Below are 20,889 nucleotides of genomic sequence, written 5' to 3'. Positions count from 1 at the left end.
AAGGGGCGAGTTATAATTAATGTAGTGTGGTGAGTGAGGTGACAAGACTGTATACGGAGGTGCACAACTTGTAATAAATTGAAGGTGGTGTATAAATTAGAAATTTAGGTTAAATACAGTATTCCTACTATAACTTAGCCTTAACCTTTGTTGTTTTCAATTAAATTAAATCCCTTTTATTTAAAAAAAAAATGTTTTCCAAATCTTAGTATTGAGTGTCATTTAACTGAGCGGTGTCATAGAATATAATGAAGGACAGAGTGGTACACTGTAGTGTCATTGAGTGTATTGTTGTAGAGTAGAATGGAGTGAAGTGGAGTAGAGTGGAATGGTGTTATGGATACTGAAGTAAAGTGTTGTACAGTGGAGTGGCATAGTGTCTCGTACAGTGGAGTGGAGTATCATAGAGTGGAGTGGAGTGGCATGTTGTATAGTGAGTGGCTTGTAGTACAGTTGAATGTCGTATATCAAAGTGTTGTCAGCTGCAGTGTTGTTGAGTGGAATGTTGTGGAGAGGATTGTCATCGAGTATACTGTTCTGCAGTAGCTTAAAGTGGTGAAGTGTTGTACAAGTTAGTGGCCTAGTGTGGAGTACAGTTTAGTAAAGTGTTGCACAATTTAGTGTTGTAGAGTGTTATCCAGTAGAGTGGCAGAGAGTATCATACAGTGTTGTGTCATACATTGGGATGTCATACAGTGGCACAGTGTTGTACATTGTAGGAGAGTGTCGAAGAGTGGAGTGGTGTGTCATATTGTAGAGTGGAGTGTCGTAGAGAGGAGTGTTGCAGCATGTGCTAGAATGTCATACAGTGTAGTAGTGTGGCAGAGTGGATGGGTGTAGAGTAAAGTGTCATATAGCAGCATAGAGCGTAGTAGAGTCTTGTAGAGTGGGGCAAAGTGGAGTGTCAAACAGTGGTGTAGAGAGGGCTAAAGTATCGCCAGTGGAGTAGAATGGAGTGGAGGTCGGTGGAGTCCTATAGAATTAAATTGAGTGAACTGTAATACAGTGGACTGTTATATTGTACCATAGAGTAGCATAAAGAAGGCTGGCCTGGCACATAATACAGTGCAGTAAAGTGCTGTAGAGTGGAGGGCTCTGTGATACAGTGTGTGTGTGTGATAGGGTGGAGGGCTGTGTGACACAGTACAGTGTAGTGGCATATCATAGAGTGTTGGGAAGGAGTACATTGTTGTACAGTACAGTCTCATAGAGTGTGGTAGAGTGTAGGGGTATAGAGTGTTGTAGAGTCAAGGGACACAGAAATGTAGAGTGGTGTGGCGTACATTTGAGTGAAGTGGAGTAGTGTGTCACAGAGTACAGTGGAGTAAAGTCGGGTGAAGTAACGCAGAGGTAGGTGAATAGTATGTCTTAACATGAATTAGAGTATCTTAGAGTGGCATAGAGTTGAGTAGAGTGTCATACAGAGGCATAGAATGTGTTGTAGACTACACTTTTATAGAATAGAGTGGAGCTTTGTAGAAAGGTGTACATTGGAGTGTCTTACAGTGTCATAGAGTGGAGTAAACTGTTGTACAGTGGAGTCAAATGGCCTAGGTTAGAGTGGACTAAAGCGTCATAAAGTGGAGTCGCGTCTCGTACAGTACAATGCTGTGGATTGGAGTACAGTGTAGTGGCACAGTATAAAGTTTAGTAAAGTGTTACAGAGTGGAGTGCTGTGTTGTACAATGGAGTGGTATGTCATGTCGTACAGTATGGGAAACTGTTGTAGAGTAAAGTGGATTGGAACAGAGTGTAGTACAGTGTTGTAGAGTAGAGTGAGGAAGAGTACATTAGGGTGTAGTAGAGTTTGGTATAGTGCAAGGGCATAGGGTGCTGTTGGTGGAGTGGGATAGAGTTTAGCGGCACAGTAGAGTTGAGTCGAGTGGAGTAGTATGTTATAGAGTAGAATGGAGTAAATTCTGGTGGAATGTTGCAGAGGAAATTGTGTTGCGTGTCGTAGAGTGGAGTACAGTCTGGTAGAGTGGCATAAAGTAGACTACAGTGCTGTATAGTTATGTAGACTGAAGTACAGTGCTGTACAGGGCAGTAATATAGAGTTTAGTAGAGTGGAGGGTTGTAGAGTGTCATACAGTGGAGTAGAGGTTCGTAGAGCGGAGACGATTTGAGTGGCATAGAGTGCAGTGTCATACAGTGTTGTGTGGTAGTGTGTTGGCTCATAGAATTGGGGCGTACCGTGTCATGGAGCAGAGTGTTGTGGCATACAGTGGAGTGGTGTCGAGTGGGGTGACGTACAGTGGAGTGGCATACAGCGGAATAGCGTAGAGTGCAGTGGTGGCAATGAACTAGTGTACAGTGGCACACACTGAAGTGGTTTGGAGTGGATTACTGTATGGTTGAATTGCATATAGTGGAATAGCTTAGATTGGAGTGGCGTACAGTTGAATAGCATGGAGTGTAGTAGGGTACAGTGGAGTGGCGTATAGTGGAATGCCCTAGACATTTGGTTCATATAGTGGAGTGGGGTAGAGTGAAATTGCATTTAGTGGACTGGCATACAGTAGAGTGGTGTGGTGCACTGTGGAGTGGGGCAGAGTGGAACAACCTATTGGAGTGGCATAGAGTGTAGTTTTATAAAGTGGAATATGGTAGTGAAGTGGGGTAGAGTGGAGCGGTGTACAGTAGAGTGATGTACAATGGAGTGGCATAGAATGGAGTGATGTACATTGGAATATCGCACAGTGGAGTGGCGGACAGTGAAATAGTGTAGAGTGGCATGGAGGACAGTGAAATGGCGTAAAGTGGAGTAGCATACAGTGAATTGGCAGTGCAGTGGGGTATTGTGGAATAGCATAGAATGGACTGCCATATAGTAGAATAGCCGAGAGTGGAGTAGCTTAGGGCCAGATGTAGGAAAATCCAATTTTGCGACTTGCAAATTGCGAGTCTGACCGACTCGCAATTTGCAAGTCGCAAAATCGGATGCAGAATGGTGTCTCAGACACCTTTCTGCGACTCGCTATGGGGTCGCAAAGACCCACCTCATCAATATTCATGAGGTGGGTCACATTTTGAGACCCCATAGCGAGTCCCTGCAGTCACAGGGATGGTGATCTGCTGTAGTCAGCAGACCTCCATGTCTGTGACTGCTTTGTAAATAAAGCAGTTTTTGTTTTCATTTTGCAGCCCGTTTTCCTTAAAGGAAAACAAGTTGCAGAATGAAAAAAATACCGAAACCATTTGGTTTCGTTATTTTCAGAGTAGGCAGTGGTCCATAGGACCACTGCCTGCTCTGAAAAAAATGTTTTGTCGACATTCACAAAGGAGAAGGGGTCCCATGGGGACCCCTTCCCTTTTGCGAATGAGTTACCACCAGTGTGACACTGGTGGCAACTCTGAATTGCGATGCAAGTCACAAATAGGAAGGGAACACCCCTTCCTATTTGCGAGTCGCATTCACAAATTACAAGTCGGTACCGACTCGCAATTTGTGAATGAGCATCGCAAAAGGCTTTTTGCATGGCGCAAACTGCGATTTCCGCAGTTTGCGCCATGCAAAAAGCTTTCTACATCTGGCCCTTAGAGTGGGATAGCATAGACTGGAGTGGCGTACCCTGGGGTGGTGTACAGTGGAGTGGAGTAGAGTGGAATAGCATAGAATAGAGTGTTGTAGAGTGGAGTTGCATATACGGGAATAGCATAGACGGGATTGGTGTAAAGTCTAGAAGTGTACATTGGAGTAGTGTACAGCAGAGTGGTATACAGTGGAATAGCAGTGGTGTAGAGAGGAATGGCATACAGTGGAGTGGTGCAGAGTGGAATGGCATACAGTGGAATAGCTGCGTATATTAGTATAGTGTAGAGTGAAGTGGTAGACAGTGGAGTTTCATACAGTGGACTGGTGTACAGTGAAATGGAGTGGAGTGGTATGGAGAGGTGTATGGGGAAACAGCTTAGAACTGAGTGGTGTATAGTGGAGGGGCACACACTGGAATGTTGTAGAGTGGAGTGGTGTAGAGTGGACTATCGTAGAGTGGAGTGGCGTACATTGGAGTGACATAGAGTGGCGTAGCATACACTGGAGTGGCATACAGTGGAATAGCGCAGAGTGGAGTTTTGTAGAGTGGAGAGGCTTACAATGGGATAGTGTAGAGTGGCGTACAGTGGTTTGCTCCACAGTGAGATAGTACAGAGTGGATTGATGTACGGTTGAGTGGCGTGGTGTTGAGTGGGTAGAGTATAATGGCATAGAGTGCAGTAGAGTAGAGTGTAGTTGCGTATAGTGCAATAGGATAGAGTGGAGTGGCGTACAGTGGGAAGTTGTACAGTGCAACAAAAAAGTGTGGAGTGGCGTATAGTGAAATAGCGTAGATTCTAGTGGCGTAGAGTGGAGTGGCGTAGAGTGAATATCATACAATGGAGTGATGTAGAGTGGAGTAGCATACAATGGAGTTGTCTGCCATGGAATAGCACATAGTGGAGTCAAGTGGAGACGCATACAGTGGATTAGCGTATACTGGAGTAACGTATAGTGGAGTGTTGGAGACTGAGGTGGCATACAGTGGAGTAGGGAGAGTGTAGTTGCATACAGTGAAATAGGATAGAGTGGAGCGGCATAGAGTGGAGTGGCGTACAGTGGAGTGGCGTACAGTGCAACAACAAAGAGTGGTGTATAGTGAAATAGCATAGAATCTAGTGGCGTAGAGTGGAGCTGTATAGAGTGGAGTGGCGTAGAGTGGAATACCATACACTGGAGTGGCATATCATGGAATTGCGCAGAGTGGAGTCAAGTTGAGTGGCATACAGTGGAATGCGTAGAGTGGCATACAGAGGACTAGCGTAGACTGGGGTAACGTACAGTGGAGTGATGTACAGTGGAGAGTTGGAGACTGAAGTGGTATACAGTGGAGTGCGTAAGTTGGTGTGGCATAAAGATGTAGATTCAGTTTGTCAGGCATGTGCAATATGGTCTGCAGATTAACCCAAGACAGGGAATTGCGCTGCCTTGCGTTTCTTCCAAATTTACAAAGCAACGCAGGGCCAAGCATGGTGGCCTTGTGTTGCTCTGTAAATGTGATGTAAGTATTGCGTTACCTATGCAACATCATGTGTGACACAAGGGTAAATCAATACAATAATATATCTGGCCCTTAGTTCTATATTTTGCCATGGTATACCACTGTAACTTCACAATATATTTTTATATATGGCTAATGACTGGGTTTACAAAATTAAATGGCAGGCATATTTTTTGATACACTTTACTTGTGTTCTGGGTTTGGGCTCAATTATATTCCCTACCTATTACCACTTTATTAAAGTGTTAATAGTTATGGAAATTAATCTGTATGTTTCTGTAAAGTTAAAAAAAAGTTTACAGTGTACCGCGCTAGTACGTAGGAACTAAAATGTTTCAAAAGAAATGTACTTTTTAAAAATTGGTTTTAAGTTTTGCTATTTCCATTTATAAGAATAAAATATATAAAAATTTAAAAATACACTGTAGTGCACTATATTTCTGAAATGTAGTATATTGCAGTTTAAAAATATATATATATTTTACATCTATTATTTATTTATTTATTTTTAATTACCACAGTACCTCCTTGGAAGTACTGCGGTACCCTATGAATTAATTTTTTTGAATATATATAGAAACTAAATATAATTTTCCCTCCATATGAGCACTTTAACTAAATGCTAATAGGTAGGGGAAAATTATAAAACATAAAACTTACCTATATCTAAGCCCCCAACCCAGAACAGAGGGAAAGTGGTCTTAAAACAAAATGGCTGCCTTTAACTTTTGAAAAGGCAGTCATTAGCCAATCATATAATGCCTTGTCATTGCTTTGTGCCGCGGTACTTTCGTGAAATATTGCCTAACTACTGCTACAACAGATATCTCAATTTTAAAATTACTTATAGGTTAAAAAAATATTACTGTTCTTGCCTGTGGTACCCAAAATGATCATCTACAAACCATAACCTGTATTTCTGCCAAATTTCATTCAAATCCATTGAGTCATTTCTGCAATTTGCATGAATACAAGGTCTATGGAAAATACATTAGTGCCAAAATGGGTTTTGAGACCCCCTCTTTTTTCTGTCCACCCCTTGACAAAGCCCCCCTCCCTGAGGGGAGGGGTGGCATGCAGCCCCCCTTCCAAAGTCATTATTGGCCCCAGGGACTGCATCCCTCAGGTCCAGCTCACTTGCTGTGTCCAGGAGAGCCCAACCCCAGGAAAAAGGAGTTTCTCTGCCCACATTGTTACAGGCATGGAAACTTGTGTTTGCTCTAGCTTGGAGTAAGCATTTTTGCACCTCTCGTCAAATGGGAGCAAACTCAAAGTCTGCTTCTAGTGGGTGGGAGCTTTAAAAATACTTCTGCCATCTGTGAGCAGACTTTTGATCTGTTACCCTGTCCGTACTGTTGCAGGCAGGGAAACAAATCAAGGTATTGCTCCCGTCTGGAGGGAATAGCATAAATAGCTGCTCTTTGTGGGTGGGAGCAAGGCTGACTCCCGCAGCATGCAGGGAGCCAGCTGAGGCTATGGGGACCCTGATGTCTGCATGTTGGGTGCCCTGGGTGGGCATTGGGGAACTCACCTTTTTTATAAAGGAGGCCCCAGATAATGGGGTCCCAGGGGCAAAAGTAGGTTTGGGCAGGGGGCCACATTGTCCCTTTCCCCTGTAAAAGAGAAACAACTGTGGGCAACGGGGTTACCAGGGCCTGATGAGGCTTGAAGAGGGGCCCCTTGCCCCCTTTTAAAAAACAAATCCACAATTCACCATTTTAATTGCAGCTGAGGATTCAAAGGCACCAAATTACGTACAAGCTCCACCCATTTGACCCCACCCCTTCCAGAAGTATGCAACTGTGTTCCCGCCACTTTCCAGGCTGATAGACAGAATGCTTTCTTTACAATTGCGAACTGAAATCCTTGATGGAGGTTAGTACATTATTGGAGTGCAGTCGCTTATGTGATATTTGTCCAAGATGAGTGGGTTCTTTCTTGTCTCCTGATCTGAGGGAAGAGCCCACAGTTCTCCCTTTTAATTGATGCCGAGTATGCAGGCACACCAAATTACCTATAATCTCTGCCATCAGCTATGTCATTTCAGGTGTCATAAGTGCCGTCATAGAACACGTCATGAGTGATGTAATATGTGAGGTTATAAGCAGTGCATGGTGAGGGCATGAGTTATAGTTAGCTCTGCTATCACTGGTGAATTTCTGAGTTTGTTTTTGGTTCCAAACGTTAATGTTGTCACTGACATAGTCACCTAACCATAACATTACTTTAACCTTTGGGTTTGTGTGTGTGTGTGTGTGTATATACACACATATATATATATATTTGTTCGATGGCATGTGTAGCTGCAGATACACATGCTGTGCATATATCACCATCTAATGTTGGGCTCGGAGTGTTACAAGTTGTTTTTCTTTGATGAAGCTTTTTTCGAGTCACAAGATCAAGTGACTCTGAGTCCTTTGTTAAATTGTTTTCAATAGGAAGAGCATTTTTTGATTTGCTAATAACTTTGGCGTTGCTTGACAAATCTTCTTGAAACTTTTCAAAAGATGATCCACCCACCTCAGCTCCTTTCTGGAAAGTTTCAGGGTGATCCGTCAAGCTGAGGTGAGAAAAAGGAGAAAAAAGTTTGAGTTCCCCACATCTGGCATGTTTATTACAAATTGACACTAATGAATAAAGTCAAGTTGAATAGACTGTTGATGATTTTTCAATAATTTGTTTTCTGCCCACAGGGGAAAGGAGGAAGGTTTTACAGGAGTGAGGAAGATCACAAGATGTGCAAAGCTTTTTCACTGGGTGTGGCGTATTCCTCGACATTTGGAGGCATGTCTACACTGACTGGCACATCCACAAACCTCATATTCATTGAACAATTTGAGACGTGAGTATTTATGATAAAAAATGTAAATTGGACTTTCGTGCAACTTCATAGTTACTTAGACAAAAAACCTTTTGAAAATGGAATTGAAAATAAAATGCATTATGTGAAACGCTTTTCTAAATACACGTGGGAATGAGCGAGATGGTAAATTTGCTTGGTACCTAATCATATTTATTAATTAATAGTCCAAAATCTATCTTTTTATATTATTATACATATGAGTAAAGCTCAGAGATACCAAATCCTGATTGACCACAGCTACAAGGACTATCTTTTCCATATTGGAAAACTGAATTTCATTCCTTATTCTTTTTTTCAATGTTTTATGTGACGCCTCCGGCAAGAGAGGCCAGTAATGGTAAAATTGACAAGGAAAGGCAGATTTGCCATTCGATTCGCCTTTGCACCCCACCGATTATTGGCCACGTTTTTCAAATAGGTATGCAGTGCTATTATGCAGAGGTAGCCCTGGTGGGTATACTGGGGGGCAGCTATCTGGCCCAGAGTGAGTAATCTGCTACAGGTTTTAGCACAGTTAACCTGTGTGAAAACCCACTCTGAAATTTGTGGTGGGCATTCATGGAAAGATAAATACATCATCTTTACCGTTTTGGGAGATGCACCCTTTTGGCATGCTAGGGAGACTAGACATACGCACACTCACAATGGACCTCTATTTTAAGGGTATATTTCCAGTGGCTCACACATTTGAATAGTAATTCTGCATCCAGAGTTGGCTTTTGTCGAATTTTCCACCATGAATTTCTCAGTAGGCTGTACTAATCACAAATAAAGCCAGAAAGGTATAGAAACCTCAACTGCCATGGACCCTTCCATCAAAATCAAAATCAAAATATGACCATTTTGTTATGGAAGAGGATAAATTTGCCACTATCACATGGAAATTCTGCCTGGAGAAGCTTAATATCAAGCTCTTTTGCCTTGTTTGTGCTGCATTTTCTCAACAAATTCATTTCGTAAACTAAATGTGCTTCTCATTGGATGTGGGGACTAAGGGCCAGATGTACCAAAGAATTTTACCCATTCTGTGCCTATGGGAAAATGCTTTAGTACATATGGCCCTAAATCCTTAGGAAACAGTGTGTGCCTATTTAATGCCAAGTGGATCAGTAAGGTACTTTTTCTATTTTTTCTCAACAACAACCAATTTACATTTGCATGGATTGAAATGATTCCTTATAGCTACCAAATGAAATAATACAATGATACAATCAAGAAAACCCTAACATTGATCTAACTTTAAAGAATATTAATCAGTGCATTGTGCATTGTTTTTCAGTTTTTTATTTGTCTCTATGAAGTACATAGTAGACTGAGGTTTCTTGCTGCTAAGTGAATGCTAATTTGTGGTGCATCCATCATGAATCAAGAGCAGCGCATATTTCCAATATGCATGCTTTATGTCAACTTAAATCTGTCCTTATTGACAGCCAAACCTGCTGCAGAGTGTGTGGGTTCATTTCCAATTAAAGGGAGTGTGACGCAAAGCTTAGTACTGCCATGAGTCTGGTATATCTCCCTTCTGATTTCTAATTTATGCTCAGTGGAACTTGACTAGCAGAGCAGGCCTTAATACCCCTGCCACTTCAGAGCAGATGGGCACAGCCATTGGTGGATTAGAGTAGAAACCTGCTGTGTCCAGAATGTGCAAAGTGTGTGGCAGAATACAGAGATCATGACCTGTCCATTCATACTACTTGGATATTTACTGTCTCATGGCAAGCTTTTCATGCAGTTGTCATCTTCTCTGAAAACATTCCAGTGTCTGAAATGCAATTTATGGGTGTGGAAATAATTGCAATGGGACGTAATCCTTAGAAATAAGGTGTAGGTTGTTATTCCTCCTCTGATTTTTCATTAAGGCCTTGTACAGCCACATTGTTAACATCTACTGGTCAGATTCCAACTAATGAACTGGTAGATAAAGATATAGGGGCGGAGTTCTTCCAAATATGTCTAGAGAATCCCTGAGGCAGAAGAATTGTGCTACCTTTAAAAGAATCTGTGTTTGATCCTAACAGGGACGGAGGTATATAAGGATTACTTACAGCTGTGCTAGCTTCTGGTGACTAATACCCAACCATTAGACATTGCAAAGCATCATGCCTTCTTAAAGGATTTAATGAGTCAAAGAAAGGAGGCCTTCCACAGTTTATTTTAAAGTGTCTGCCATAGGAAGTTTAAGCTTTCTATCTATGTCATCCTTAATTCCTAAATTTAAAGGACAGTGTTATCTTTTGACAAATGAAGCCATTCCATTGCTCCTGATGTTTAAAAAAGCTGATGGTTCATTACAGGAATTTGACATAGCAATGGGTTTATGGCTGAGATTTAAATATATGCAGCCTAGTTACACGCTAATGATTTTCAAACACTGCATAAACCATTCCACTCTGAAATAGACTGCTGGAACCTATTCAGAGAAATGGAGATCTATGTGTTTCTTATACTACATTTGGCAGCACCACCTTGGCAGCAGTTTCTTCTTTTTTCTACATTCAGACATCTTTGATTTTGGACCAGAAAAGAGGAGGCCTCTCGGAAGACATATCTGCTCCATAAGCCATACGCAGCAGTTACACTCCTCCGCCCTGGTGTAGGAGACCATATGCATGAAGCTTCTGATGATCACAAGTTTGACCTGTGCTTTCATGTCCATGAGGTACTGATTGAAGTTCAGGCATTCAGTGCAGAGCTTCAGTTCCCAGTCAGCCCAGCATTTCTATCACGGAAGTTACATTACACTCCATCTTCAGCAGTGTCATGACTTTACTGAGGTTGACTAGACCTTCTCACTGTTAGTAAGAGTTCCACTAGTTTGCCTTTATCACTTCACAGTAGGTTTTTTAAACTGATTAAGAATGCCTGCTCCAACAACTTTTGTCAGCACCCTCCAGATTCGGGTCCATTTCCAAACAAGATTCCCAGGGACACAATTGTGTGCAAGGCTTTGATTGATAAAGTAGCAGCACATCTAGAAAACAACGTGGATAACGTGGACTCCCTCTGGAGACTTCGGACCACTTCAGGGTTTACAAAAGCCAAATTTGTGTATAGTTGATTAGCTGTTTAAGCTGACTTCCCTGCAAAATATAATTTATTTACTTTCAACAGGGGACTTCCTAACTGTAGTACATTATGGGGTAAATACTTGCATAGCAAGATCATTTGTCAACATCAGTGCTTCCTCATGTTCTGGATGGACCATCAGCATTTCCATTGATATGTCCTGGCATTTTGACTCTTCCAAGACCTACATTCCTGGTGTAGAGTTCAGGCAGGAAAAGTGTAAGTGATTTTGGTGGCTCCCAGTTTATTGTGAATGCACTGATTTGCTTTTCTGTGGTGGCTTTCAACAAGAGTGCAGTCCTTCCTGTCAGTGTTCTTTTTTCTTCAATGAGACTCTAGAGAAGTGAACTGTCAGTGGAGGTAGGTGTATGTATTCATGATTCCTGATGTCCAACAACTTTGGTTTTCTGGTTGTGGACCATGCCGATCCAAACACCACCTCAACAACTTCTCCACCCTCGGCCTCAGACCACTGGTCTCTGCACCCACACACATCGCACGTCACACACTGAACCCCATCTTCACCTCAAGCAACCGGATCACCATTGAGACCATTTTCACCCCAGACTGGACCGACCACCGCTGCATACACTTCAAAATCACCACACCCAGCAGCTGCACCCGCACCCCCAAGCCTCCACACAGGAAATGGAATGAAATTACCAATAAGCAACTCACCTCATCTCTTGCCAAATCCCTCCCCCCAATGACGCCAACACAGCAGCGAGCAATCTCAACGTATGAATCACCGAATGCGCTGACACTCTAACCCCCCCTCCGGCTGACATCGGCCAAACGTTTACCTAAGAAAGCCAACTGGTTCACCACCGAACTCCAAGAATCAAAGCGTAACCATAGACGTTTAGAGAAAGAATGGAGGAACAGCCAAACCAGCAAAGACCTCGCCTCATTGAGAGCCGCAACCGTCGGCCACCGACGAAAAATCAAGAACACAAGAAAGGATGCACTCCGGGAGTGCATCAACTCCTCCGCACACATTTCTAAGGAGTTCTTTTCAGTCATCAACGTGTTCACAGATCTCCCCTCCAAAGCCACCAGCATCCTCCCATCACAGGACCTCTGCGACAAACTCACCACCTTTTTCCACCACAAGATCCAGGACATCCATGACAGCTTCCTCCCTGAAAATCCTGGAACTGGAACCTGTGACTGACCCACCCCCCCAGAACCCACCCAGGCCATCCACAGCTGGTCCACACTCACCACAGAGGAAACAGTCAGCATCGTGGAGCCCCCCTGACCTCTTCCCTCACCACATATACAGCAGAGCCAGCAAATCCATTGTCCCCAAGCTCCGGAACACAATCAACTACTCCATCAACACTGGCACCTTCCATGAGGACTGGAACACGCCAAAATACACCCTCTCCTGAAGAAACCTTTAGCCGACCCATCAGAACTAAAGAATTTCCAGCCCATCTCACTGCTACCCTACCCTGCCAAAGTACTGGAGAAAGCAATCAACGTACAACTACGGAATTTCATCAAGGCCAACAACTCCCTGGACAGCTCTCATTCCAGCTTTTACAGCAACCACACCACGGAGACAGCCCTCCTGGCAGCCACCAATAACACCTGATTACTCCTATACCCTGGCCACACCACAGCGCTCATACTTCTTGACCTCTCAGCAGCTTTCAATGCGGTCTCCCACAGCACTCTGCGCACCAGTTTCCACGACATAGGAATCCATGGGAGAGCCCTGGAATGGATCCACTCCTTCCTCTCCAGGAGGATGCAGAGGGTCAGACTCCCGCCCTACACTTCCAAACCCATATGAGTCAACTGCGGAGTCCCCTAAGGATCCTCACTTAGTCCCACACTGTTCAACGTATACATGGACCCCCTCGAAGCCATCGTCAAAAGCCACGGTATGAACATAGTGTCATATGCTGATTACACAAAACTCATCATTTCCCTCACGAACACCTGGAGACGGCCCAAGGAACTTACTCTCAGGAATGGAAGCCGTTGCCACCTGAATGAGAGAAACTGCCTCGAGCTGAGCTCTGACAAGACTGAGCTCATCATTTTCGGAAATGGCACCTCAGTTTGGGACCACTCCTGATGGCACACATCCCTCAGCGCCCCCCCCTGCACCGAATGACCACGCCTGCAACCTAGGAATCATCCTCAACTCCTCCCTATCCATGACCCACCAGGTAAACTCAGTTGCCTCCTCCTGCTGGCACACACACTGCAAACTTTGGAAGATCTTCGGATAGATCCCAGCAGACTGTCGCAGGACAGTTACCCACACTTTAGTCACTAGCAAGCTCGACTACGGCAATGCCCTCTAAGCCGGCACCTCGACTAGAAACATCAAAAAACTGGAACTCTTCCAGAACACCGCTGCCAGACTCATTCTGGACCTCCCCGCCAAGAACACATCTTTCAACACCTGAGGACCCTTCACTGGCTACCGGTCGAGAAGTGAATCACATTCAAGCTACTCACCCACACGTACCAGGCCATACACAATGCAGGACCAGCCTACCTTAGCCACCGCATCTCCTTCCACACCCCTGCCGGATCCCTCCGCTCTGGCCAGATGGCCCTGGCCACCATCCTTCGCATCAGCAAAACCATCGCCAGAGCACAATCCCTCACCTACATTGCAGCAAACAGCTGGAAAAACTTCCCCCTGCACTTCAGACAAAGCCCGTCACCCACCATCTTCAGGAAGTACCTGAAGATGTGGCGCTTTGGATGAGGCTCCTCCTCTCCCCCCCCCCCTGCGCCTTGAGACCCTCACGCGTGATTAGCCACACTTTACAAAAAATTATTGATTGACTGTGATCATCACTTGTATAGTGTTCCTTTTTTGTGTGTATCCCCGGGGTTCTCGCTGTGTCATTGTGATCCCTTCTGGGTCCTTGAATTTTATGGAATAGTTTATACAAGGCCTCTCTCAGTGTATTCTCATTAAATACAGAGGGCAACTATCCACGTTGTTCTTGGCTGCTGGCAGGATGCCTCCTCAGTAGAAAAGTTGGTTTTACAGTTGTTACACTGTCAAGACATCCTTCCTTCCATTCTCCATTTGGGATCTACCTTTGGTCCTCAAATATCCTCAACAGCTCCCATTTAAGGCTAGAGATAAGACATCTCTTGTTTTGTGGTCAGCGAGGACAGTGTTTGCTTCAGCCAGACGTTTTTGGGAATTGCTAACTTGTAAGCCAGGAACCACATATCAAGTTTTTTCTTCAAACGAGGTTGCTTCCATGCACCCTGGTATTTGTGTACTCATCTTTTCATATGGCACATGAGGTTGTTTTATCGACTTTTATGCCTAATCTTGATCCTTGGGTGACTCAAAAACTGCATCACCTGGATGCCCTGCTGTAAGCACCAGCCTTTTGTCTTTGTCTCGCTCTGTTATTGGTGCAAATCTTCAGCAGCAACTCCGAGGTGGTGAACTCCCCTGAAAATAAGAAAATGTTACAGTCAAACTTGGATTTTAAGACGTTCAGGAGTGCTCATCCAAGTTATGGCTGAAAAGGAGTTTGTTTATATGAGTAACAATTATGTCACTTGAGGCTTTGTCTATTACCATCAAATGTGAGGGGATCAGTTATGATATGTTGAGGCAGGCTGATTTTGATACTGGCTTCCAGATGCATCATGGTGTGGCATTTAAAATTGTCTTAAGATTAGTTTATTACTTTCAATGTCCACAGATTGTCATGACAGTCACAAGAAAGGGTGGGACGGTGGTATTTGCTTGCTTCCTTAATTACACTGAGACTTACTGTCTTCTCAAGACAGTCCTTGTTCCCCCATCCATCCTTATTGGGCTACTGCATGTTTTTCTGGGCCCCTCACTGGGCTAAAACATATATTTTTATGTAGACATGGCAGCAGAGATCTGCAACTTGGGTTCCTCCTCCTTGTCACAGAGTAGAACGTTGTGCATTAAAGATTACTGGTGAGCAATAACTGGATAGTCCTTCATAAATGCCTACATGATTATGTTTTATTGTTCAATTACAGCAAGAAGTCTGCCTGTAGATTTTATTATAGTATATTGACAGACATCCAGCATTGAAGTACGTGTAGGCATCTCGAGAAGCACCTGGTAAATTGTTTGGTGGTATTAAAATAATGTTCAAACAAGCATTGGCAAGGCCAATAGGCCTGGTTTAAAAGAATGTTATATGGTAATGTGAAGCATTAGATGTAGATACGATGGGAATGGATATGTGTCTGTGTTGATGCAAAGAACTGTAGAATAGTATTGGTAAAGCTTAAAAATGTAGGTGGCAGTTGCACTTTTAGGCCAGACCTAAAAAAACATGTAGGTTAATGATTGCCCCCTTCCTCCTTTGGAGCTGCCAGAGAAAACACAACAAATTATTTAGTTCACTAAGAGACTTTATTAGCATTACAATGCCATGTGTGTGTCCCTCAAAGTTAAAGCTCAGGAAGCTGGATAGCGTAAGCAAACTGATCACAGCTGTGGGGAGGGCCAGCAATGTTTTGTGGAAGCATACAACTTCTGCCCGATCAAAGTGTGTACTCCTGGCTTCCAATTTCCCAACATGGTGGAGGCCAAATCCCCTCTACTGGTGATTTAACACAATTGTCTGGTGACAACTGCACTGTCACGCCAGACCAGTAAAAGGGATATGAAACTGGACTGATGGCCTTGCTGTGATGAAAAACTAAAATTCCTAATCTTGCAGAAGCTTCTGAACTGTGACACATCTGCATCTGGTGTCCTAATGTTATCCCACAGTCTTCTAAGGGTCAACTCAGGGAGGTATGGTCTGAAGCAGGGATGTCTATCTTCACCCAGGTGAGCTGGATCCAACCCATATTTTCAGGATGACCACCAAAGATGTAAATGAGTTCCACTTCGGTTAATTATATGAAAAGGTATCATATGCAATTATCCTGAAAACATAAAGTAGGACTGTGATCATGGACCTCTGCTAGACATCCCTTGTTTAATGGCTACATAATTGCTTTTGGGACGGAGATCGTCTTTATAGGTTAGTTACGTTGTTGAACTAAACAAATACTTTGGTTTGGCCAGGAATGCAAGGATAAAAAAATGAGGGCAGCAGTAATCCCCCGAAAGAGGCAGTAAAGCAAGTTAGAATCATAGAAATGCTTTAGGTGCAAAATAGTACATCAGGAACATGTGATGTATTCCTAAAAACAGCTGCAGATGGATACGTGAAGAAATAGTGGCAGCTATTTTGTATACAGCGGGGGGAAACGTCGTATACAACATAGAAACTAAGAAAGCCGACGATTTGTTGGTTTACATTACATCTCCGTCGTCAGTGTTTCTATTGCACTTGAGCAAGTGATCCTCGATGAGACATCCACTTTAGTAAGCATTACTCACTGCCCAGCCACAGGGTCTCATAGGGTGCACATCCGAGGTCAACCATCTTTTCTAACATCAGAGGGGATCTGTAAATAGCACATGTATTGCTGAAAAACTATTCAGACAAGAGCTGGATAGAGCTGTAAATTATCTTAACTAGATAAAACATTCTGGACCAAACATTAGTTTAGACTCATGAGCTTCTAAACACCAAGACATGTGGTTGTTAGCCATAATACTGTTTTTATCTCCTAGTTGTTGGGAGGATAGCACCCTGATGCCAATTTACAAGAAGCAAAAAACTACAGATGTGTGATCATATGGATTAATTAAAACTATCAATACATTTTATTATAATATTGTTGGCATTCTGAGAATGGTTTGAATCAGAGAAGCTAGTAATCACAGTACATATTATACAGATGCCCAGCAGGACAAAAGAAGTTCCTCTGTTTGTTTCATTGTGACGACATCTTGTGTGGTTTGGAAATGCTCAACAAAAGTTGTGAAAGATGTTGCATAATATGATGGCCAGAAGGCCGAATTGATTTGATATTTTCAGTGTGCTTTAGAGTTAAGCAAGAAGGCCTGTATGCCCAACAGTAATTAGTATTGAAATATATTACATTTATTATAGGGTCATGAAATCATCTATTTTGAAATTTTACTTCTGCTTTAAACAGACAATTGATACTGTTTCTAACATATGGAGCTGTATTGCAGATCAGGGGCACATTTCCAGTGTGTGCCATGGTGCATCTTCAGGCTGAGACAGAGAATGTACTCCTCCGTTAAGGGGCAAAATAACGCCTGCCCTGTGAACAGTGCATTGGTGAAAGGAAGACAGGCAGTTTGAAACTAGCGGTCCTCTTTCCACTGCAGATGAAGGACCGGCCATAGATGGAAGAAGAGGGAGGGATGCCCTGCAAGTAGCCGCATTGTGTGACTGCACCCACCTATGGGGCGATGTCTGGTGAGTCCCTAGGATCCCTGTACTCCCCTCCCAAGTGTTGATGTTGGGGGTGCGCACTGACTGTTCTGATCTGCTCTTCGGACACAATCATTGTGTCTCCTGAGAGCTTCACCTGCGCCTGTAGCTGAAACACAGCAGGGCTGCAGTTGAAAAGTCTTTCCCTTGTGGGATTGCACATTTCAAATCATGTTGGTGCCCATTTTATCCCACACGATTCATATTGCAGAAGAGATGCACCAGTGCCTACAGCTCTTTCTGAAATACTGAAGTGCCACAAGTGAACAGGGTTGCAAAATGAAGGCCCATCCACCTGCTGCCTCCAGGGCACTACCTATAATACTGGCCCTTGTGTAATTCAAGTAAACAAGAGCATAGATTAGGTAGTAAAACAAAAGAGAGGCCTTCTCGGGCCTGTGTTTTGGAAATACACTGTTGTCACTTGTTGTTTCCAGCTATCCAGTCAAAGGGCATGTTAAATGAAGGGTAAACATGGTACCATTGAAGCACATTGTAAAGAGGGATGCATCATAACAAGAGAACCTATTTAATAGTGTTTGGAGTGAATCCCAGTCCACTACAAACTTATCCAAACTCTGTTGTGAGTTTGGAAATAGTGCGACAAATAACCACTAGGTTTTAAGTAATTCTTGCCGGAAATCACCGCAATGATCTACGACCAGAGCTGAATGACCAGAATGACCTTTTATTCAATCAGGCACTTCTCCAGTAAACTGGAGCCATTGGAGACCAATTTTGAGAGCCCAGGACCTCTAATGGTACCTCTCTTCCCCAGCTTCCCAAAGATATTTCCTGCAAGTGAGGGGGGCTTCAAGAAAGAGCAGGAGAGAGGGGAGTAGAAACGCAGAAGAGAGAGAGGCGAGATAGAGAGAAAGAATGGATTGAAAGAGAGAAAATGAATTGGTATTGGTTTATTTATAGAGCGCATTCTGGCAAGAAGCATCGAAGCGCTAATCTGATCGGGAACACAGGGAAAAGCAGAAGCTACCAACTAGGAGTACCTATTGAGAGAAGAGCCAGGTTTTTAGGCTTTTCCTAAAGATAAAATGAGTCGCAGTTTGTCGGACCGTGAAAGGCAGGGAGTTCCAAAGCCTCGCCGCTTCCACCGTAAAGGCACGGTCTCCACACCTAGCCTTGTTACAGCAAGGAACCGCGATCATATATTTGAAAGAAGATCTCAGATATCTAGTCGGTTGATAGAATTGCAGAGAAGACTTCAAATAATCGCAGCCCTCCGACTGTAAGGCTCTATGAGTAAGACAGAGGTGGTCATTCTGACCCTGGCGGTCAAAGACCGCCAGGGCGGAGGACCGCGGGAGCACCGCCGACAGGCCGGCGGTGCTCCAATGGGGATTCCGACCGCGGCGGTAAAGCCGCGGTCGGACCGGCACCACTGGCGGGCTCCCGCCAGTGTACCGCCGCCCCATTGAATCCTCCACGGCGGCGCAGCTTGCTGCGCCGCCGAGGGGATTCCGACCACCCCTACCGCCATCCAGATCCCGGCGGTCCGACCGCCGGGATCCGGATGGCGGTAGGGGGGGTCGCGGGGCCCCTGGGGGCCCCTGCAGTGCCCATGCCACTGGCATGGGCATTGCAGGGGCCCCCGTAAGAGGGCCCCTAAATGTATTTCACTGTCTGCTGCGCAGACAGTGAAATACGCGACGGGTGCAACTGCACCCGTCGCACAGCTTCCACTCCGCCGGCTCGATTCCGAGCCGGCTTCATCGTGGAAGCCTCTTTCCCGCTGGGCTGGCGGGCAGCCTGAAGGCGACCGCCCGCCAGCCCAGCGGGAAAGTCAGAATTACCGCCACGGTCTTTCGACCGCGGAACGGTAAGCTGACGGCGGGACTTTGGCGGGCGGCCTCCGCCGCCCGCCAAGGTCAGAATGAGGGCCAGAGTGTCTTGAAAATAATTCTCTTATTAATCGGTAACCAATGGAGAGATTTCAAACAGCTAATAGCCGATGCAGATTGGGGAAGATTCAGAATAAGGCGCACTACTGTATTCTGGATAGACTGAAGTTTATCAAGGGACGTTTTGTTCACATTTAACAGAAGAGCATTGCAGTAGTCGAGTCTTGAGGTGACTAGCGCCAGCACTACCGGCAGCCTTAAGTCCTCCTTAAGAAGATGTAGAATTTTCTTAAGCGCTTTTAGGATCCGGAAACAGACCTTAACTGTATGATTAATCTGTAACTTGAAAGAGAGGGAAGAGTAAAAAATAATACCTAGATTTTTTGGAGAGGGAGATGGACAGCCCCCACAGACTGAGGGCCACCAACTGTTGTTCCAAGAAAAGTTATTGCAACCAAAACACATAATCACAGTCTTGTCCCCATTAAGTTTGAGCCAATTGCTGGCCATCCAATTATTGATTGCTGTCATACAGAGTTGAAATTTCTCCTTTGAGTCCTCCCAGTTATGTGAGACAGGCACAATCACCTGCGTATCATCTGCATAAGAAACAATCTGGAAGCCAAAGGAGCGCACCAGGCTCGCCTGAGGCGCCATATATAAATTAAAAAGCGTAGGACTGAGAGATGACCCCTGCTGAACTCCGCACGGGAGATGCAAAGGAGTGGCATGATGTTCACCACAGGCCACCGTGATCGTTCTAGCCATAAGAAAAGAGCTAAGTAACTTCCAAGCCTTCCCCCTCACTCCAGCCTGGGACAAACGTTGAAGCAGAATGGTAGGAGAAATAGTGTCAAATTCATCGAATAATGTCTGAAGTAGAAATTAATGCCGTTTCCGTGCTATGTGCACTGCGGAAACCGTGCTGTGATGGGTCCAGCTTACCATTACCTTGGAGAAATTCAGCAAGCTCCTGATTGAGATGTTTTCCTTACATTTTAGCCAAACAAGGCAGTAAAGAGATACAGGGAGTGCAGAATTATTAGGCAAATGAGTATTTTGACCACATCATCCTCTTTATGCATGTTGTCTTACTCCAAGCTGTATAGGCTCGAAAGCCTACTACCAATTAAGCATATTAGGTGATGTGCATCTCTGTAATGAGAAGGGGTGTGGTCTAATGACATCAACACCCTATATCAGGTGTGCATAATTATTAGGCAACTTCCTTTCCTTTGGCAAAATGGGTCAAAAGAAGGACTTGACAGGCTCAGAAAAGTCAAAAATAGTGAGATATCTTGCAGAGGGATGCAGCACTCTTAAAATTGCAAAGCTTCTGAAGCGTGATCATCGAACAATCAAGCGTTTCATTCAAAATAGTCAACAGGGTCGCAAGAAGCGTGTGGAAAAACCAAGGCACAAAATAACTGCCCATGAACTGAGAAAAGTCAAGCGTGCAGCTGCCACGATGCCACTTGCCACCAGTTTGGCCATATTTCAGAGCTGCAACATCACTGGAGTGCCCAAAAGCACAAGGTGTGCAATACTCAGAGACATGGCCAAGGTAAGAAAGGCTGAAAGACGACCACCACTGAACAAGACACACAAGCTGAAACGTCAAGACTGGGCCAAGAAATATCTCAAGACTGATTTTTCTAAGATTTTATGGACTGATGAAATGAGAGTGAGTCTTGATGGGTCAGATGGATGGGCCC

The 20,889-nt window shown here is 44.3% G+C and overlaps 1 protein-coding gene across 1 annotated transcript in view; it reads left to right on the top strand.

The window, feature by feature from the left end:
- Window positions 1–20,889, top strand: part of LOC138284580 (solute carrier family 13 member 4-like) — a 413,185-nt gene that overhangs the window by 172,510 nt on the left and 219,786 nt on the right. Inside the window, exon 8 of the mRNA XM_069223513.1 lies at window positions 7,733–7,881. Coding sequence (XP_069079614.1) covers window positions 7,733–7,881 — 149 coding nt within the window. The remainder of the gene's footprint in view (window positions 1–7,732; window positions 7,882–20,889) is intronic.

The sequence above is a fragment of the Pleurodeles waltl genome, chromosome 3_1, assembly GCF_031143425.1.
Source record: "Pleurodeles waltl isolate 20211129_DDA chromosome 3_1, aPleWal1.hap1.20221129, whole genome shotgun sequence".
Classification (NCBI taxonomy): Eukaryota; Metazoa; Chordata; class Amphibia; order Caudata; family Salamandridae; genus Pleurodeles; species Pleurodeles waltl.
Note: the sequence above shows the minus strand (reverse complement) of the source record. Positions and strands in the feature narration are given on the sequence as shown.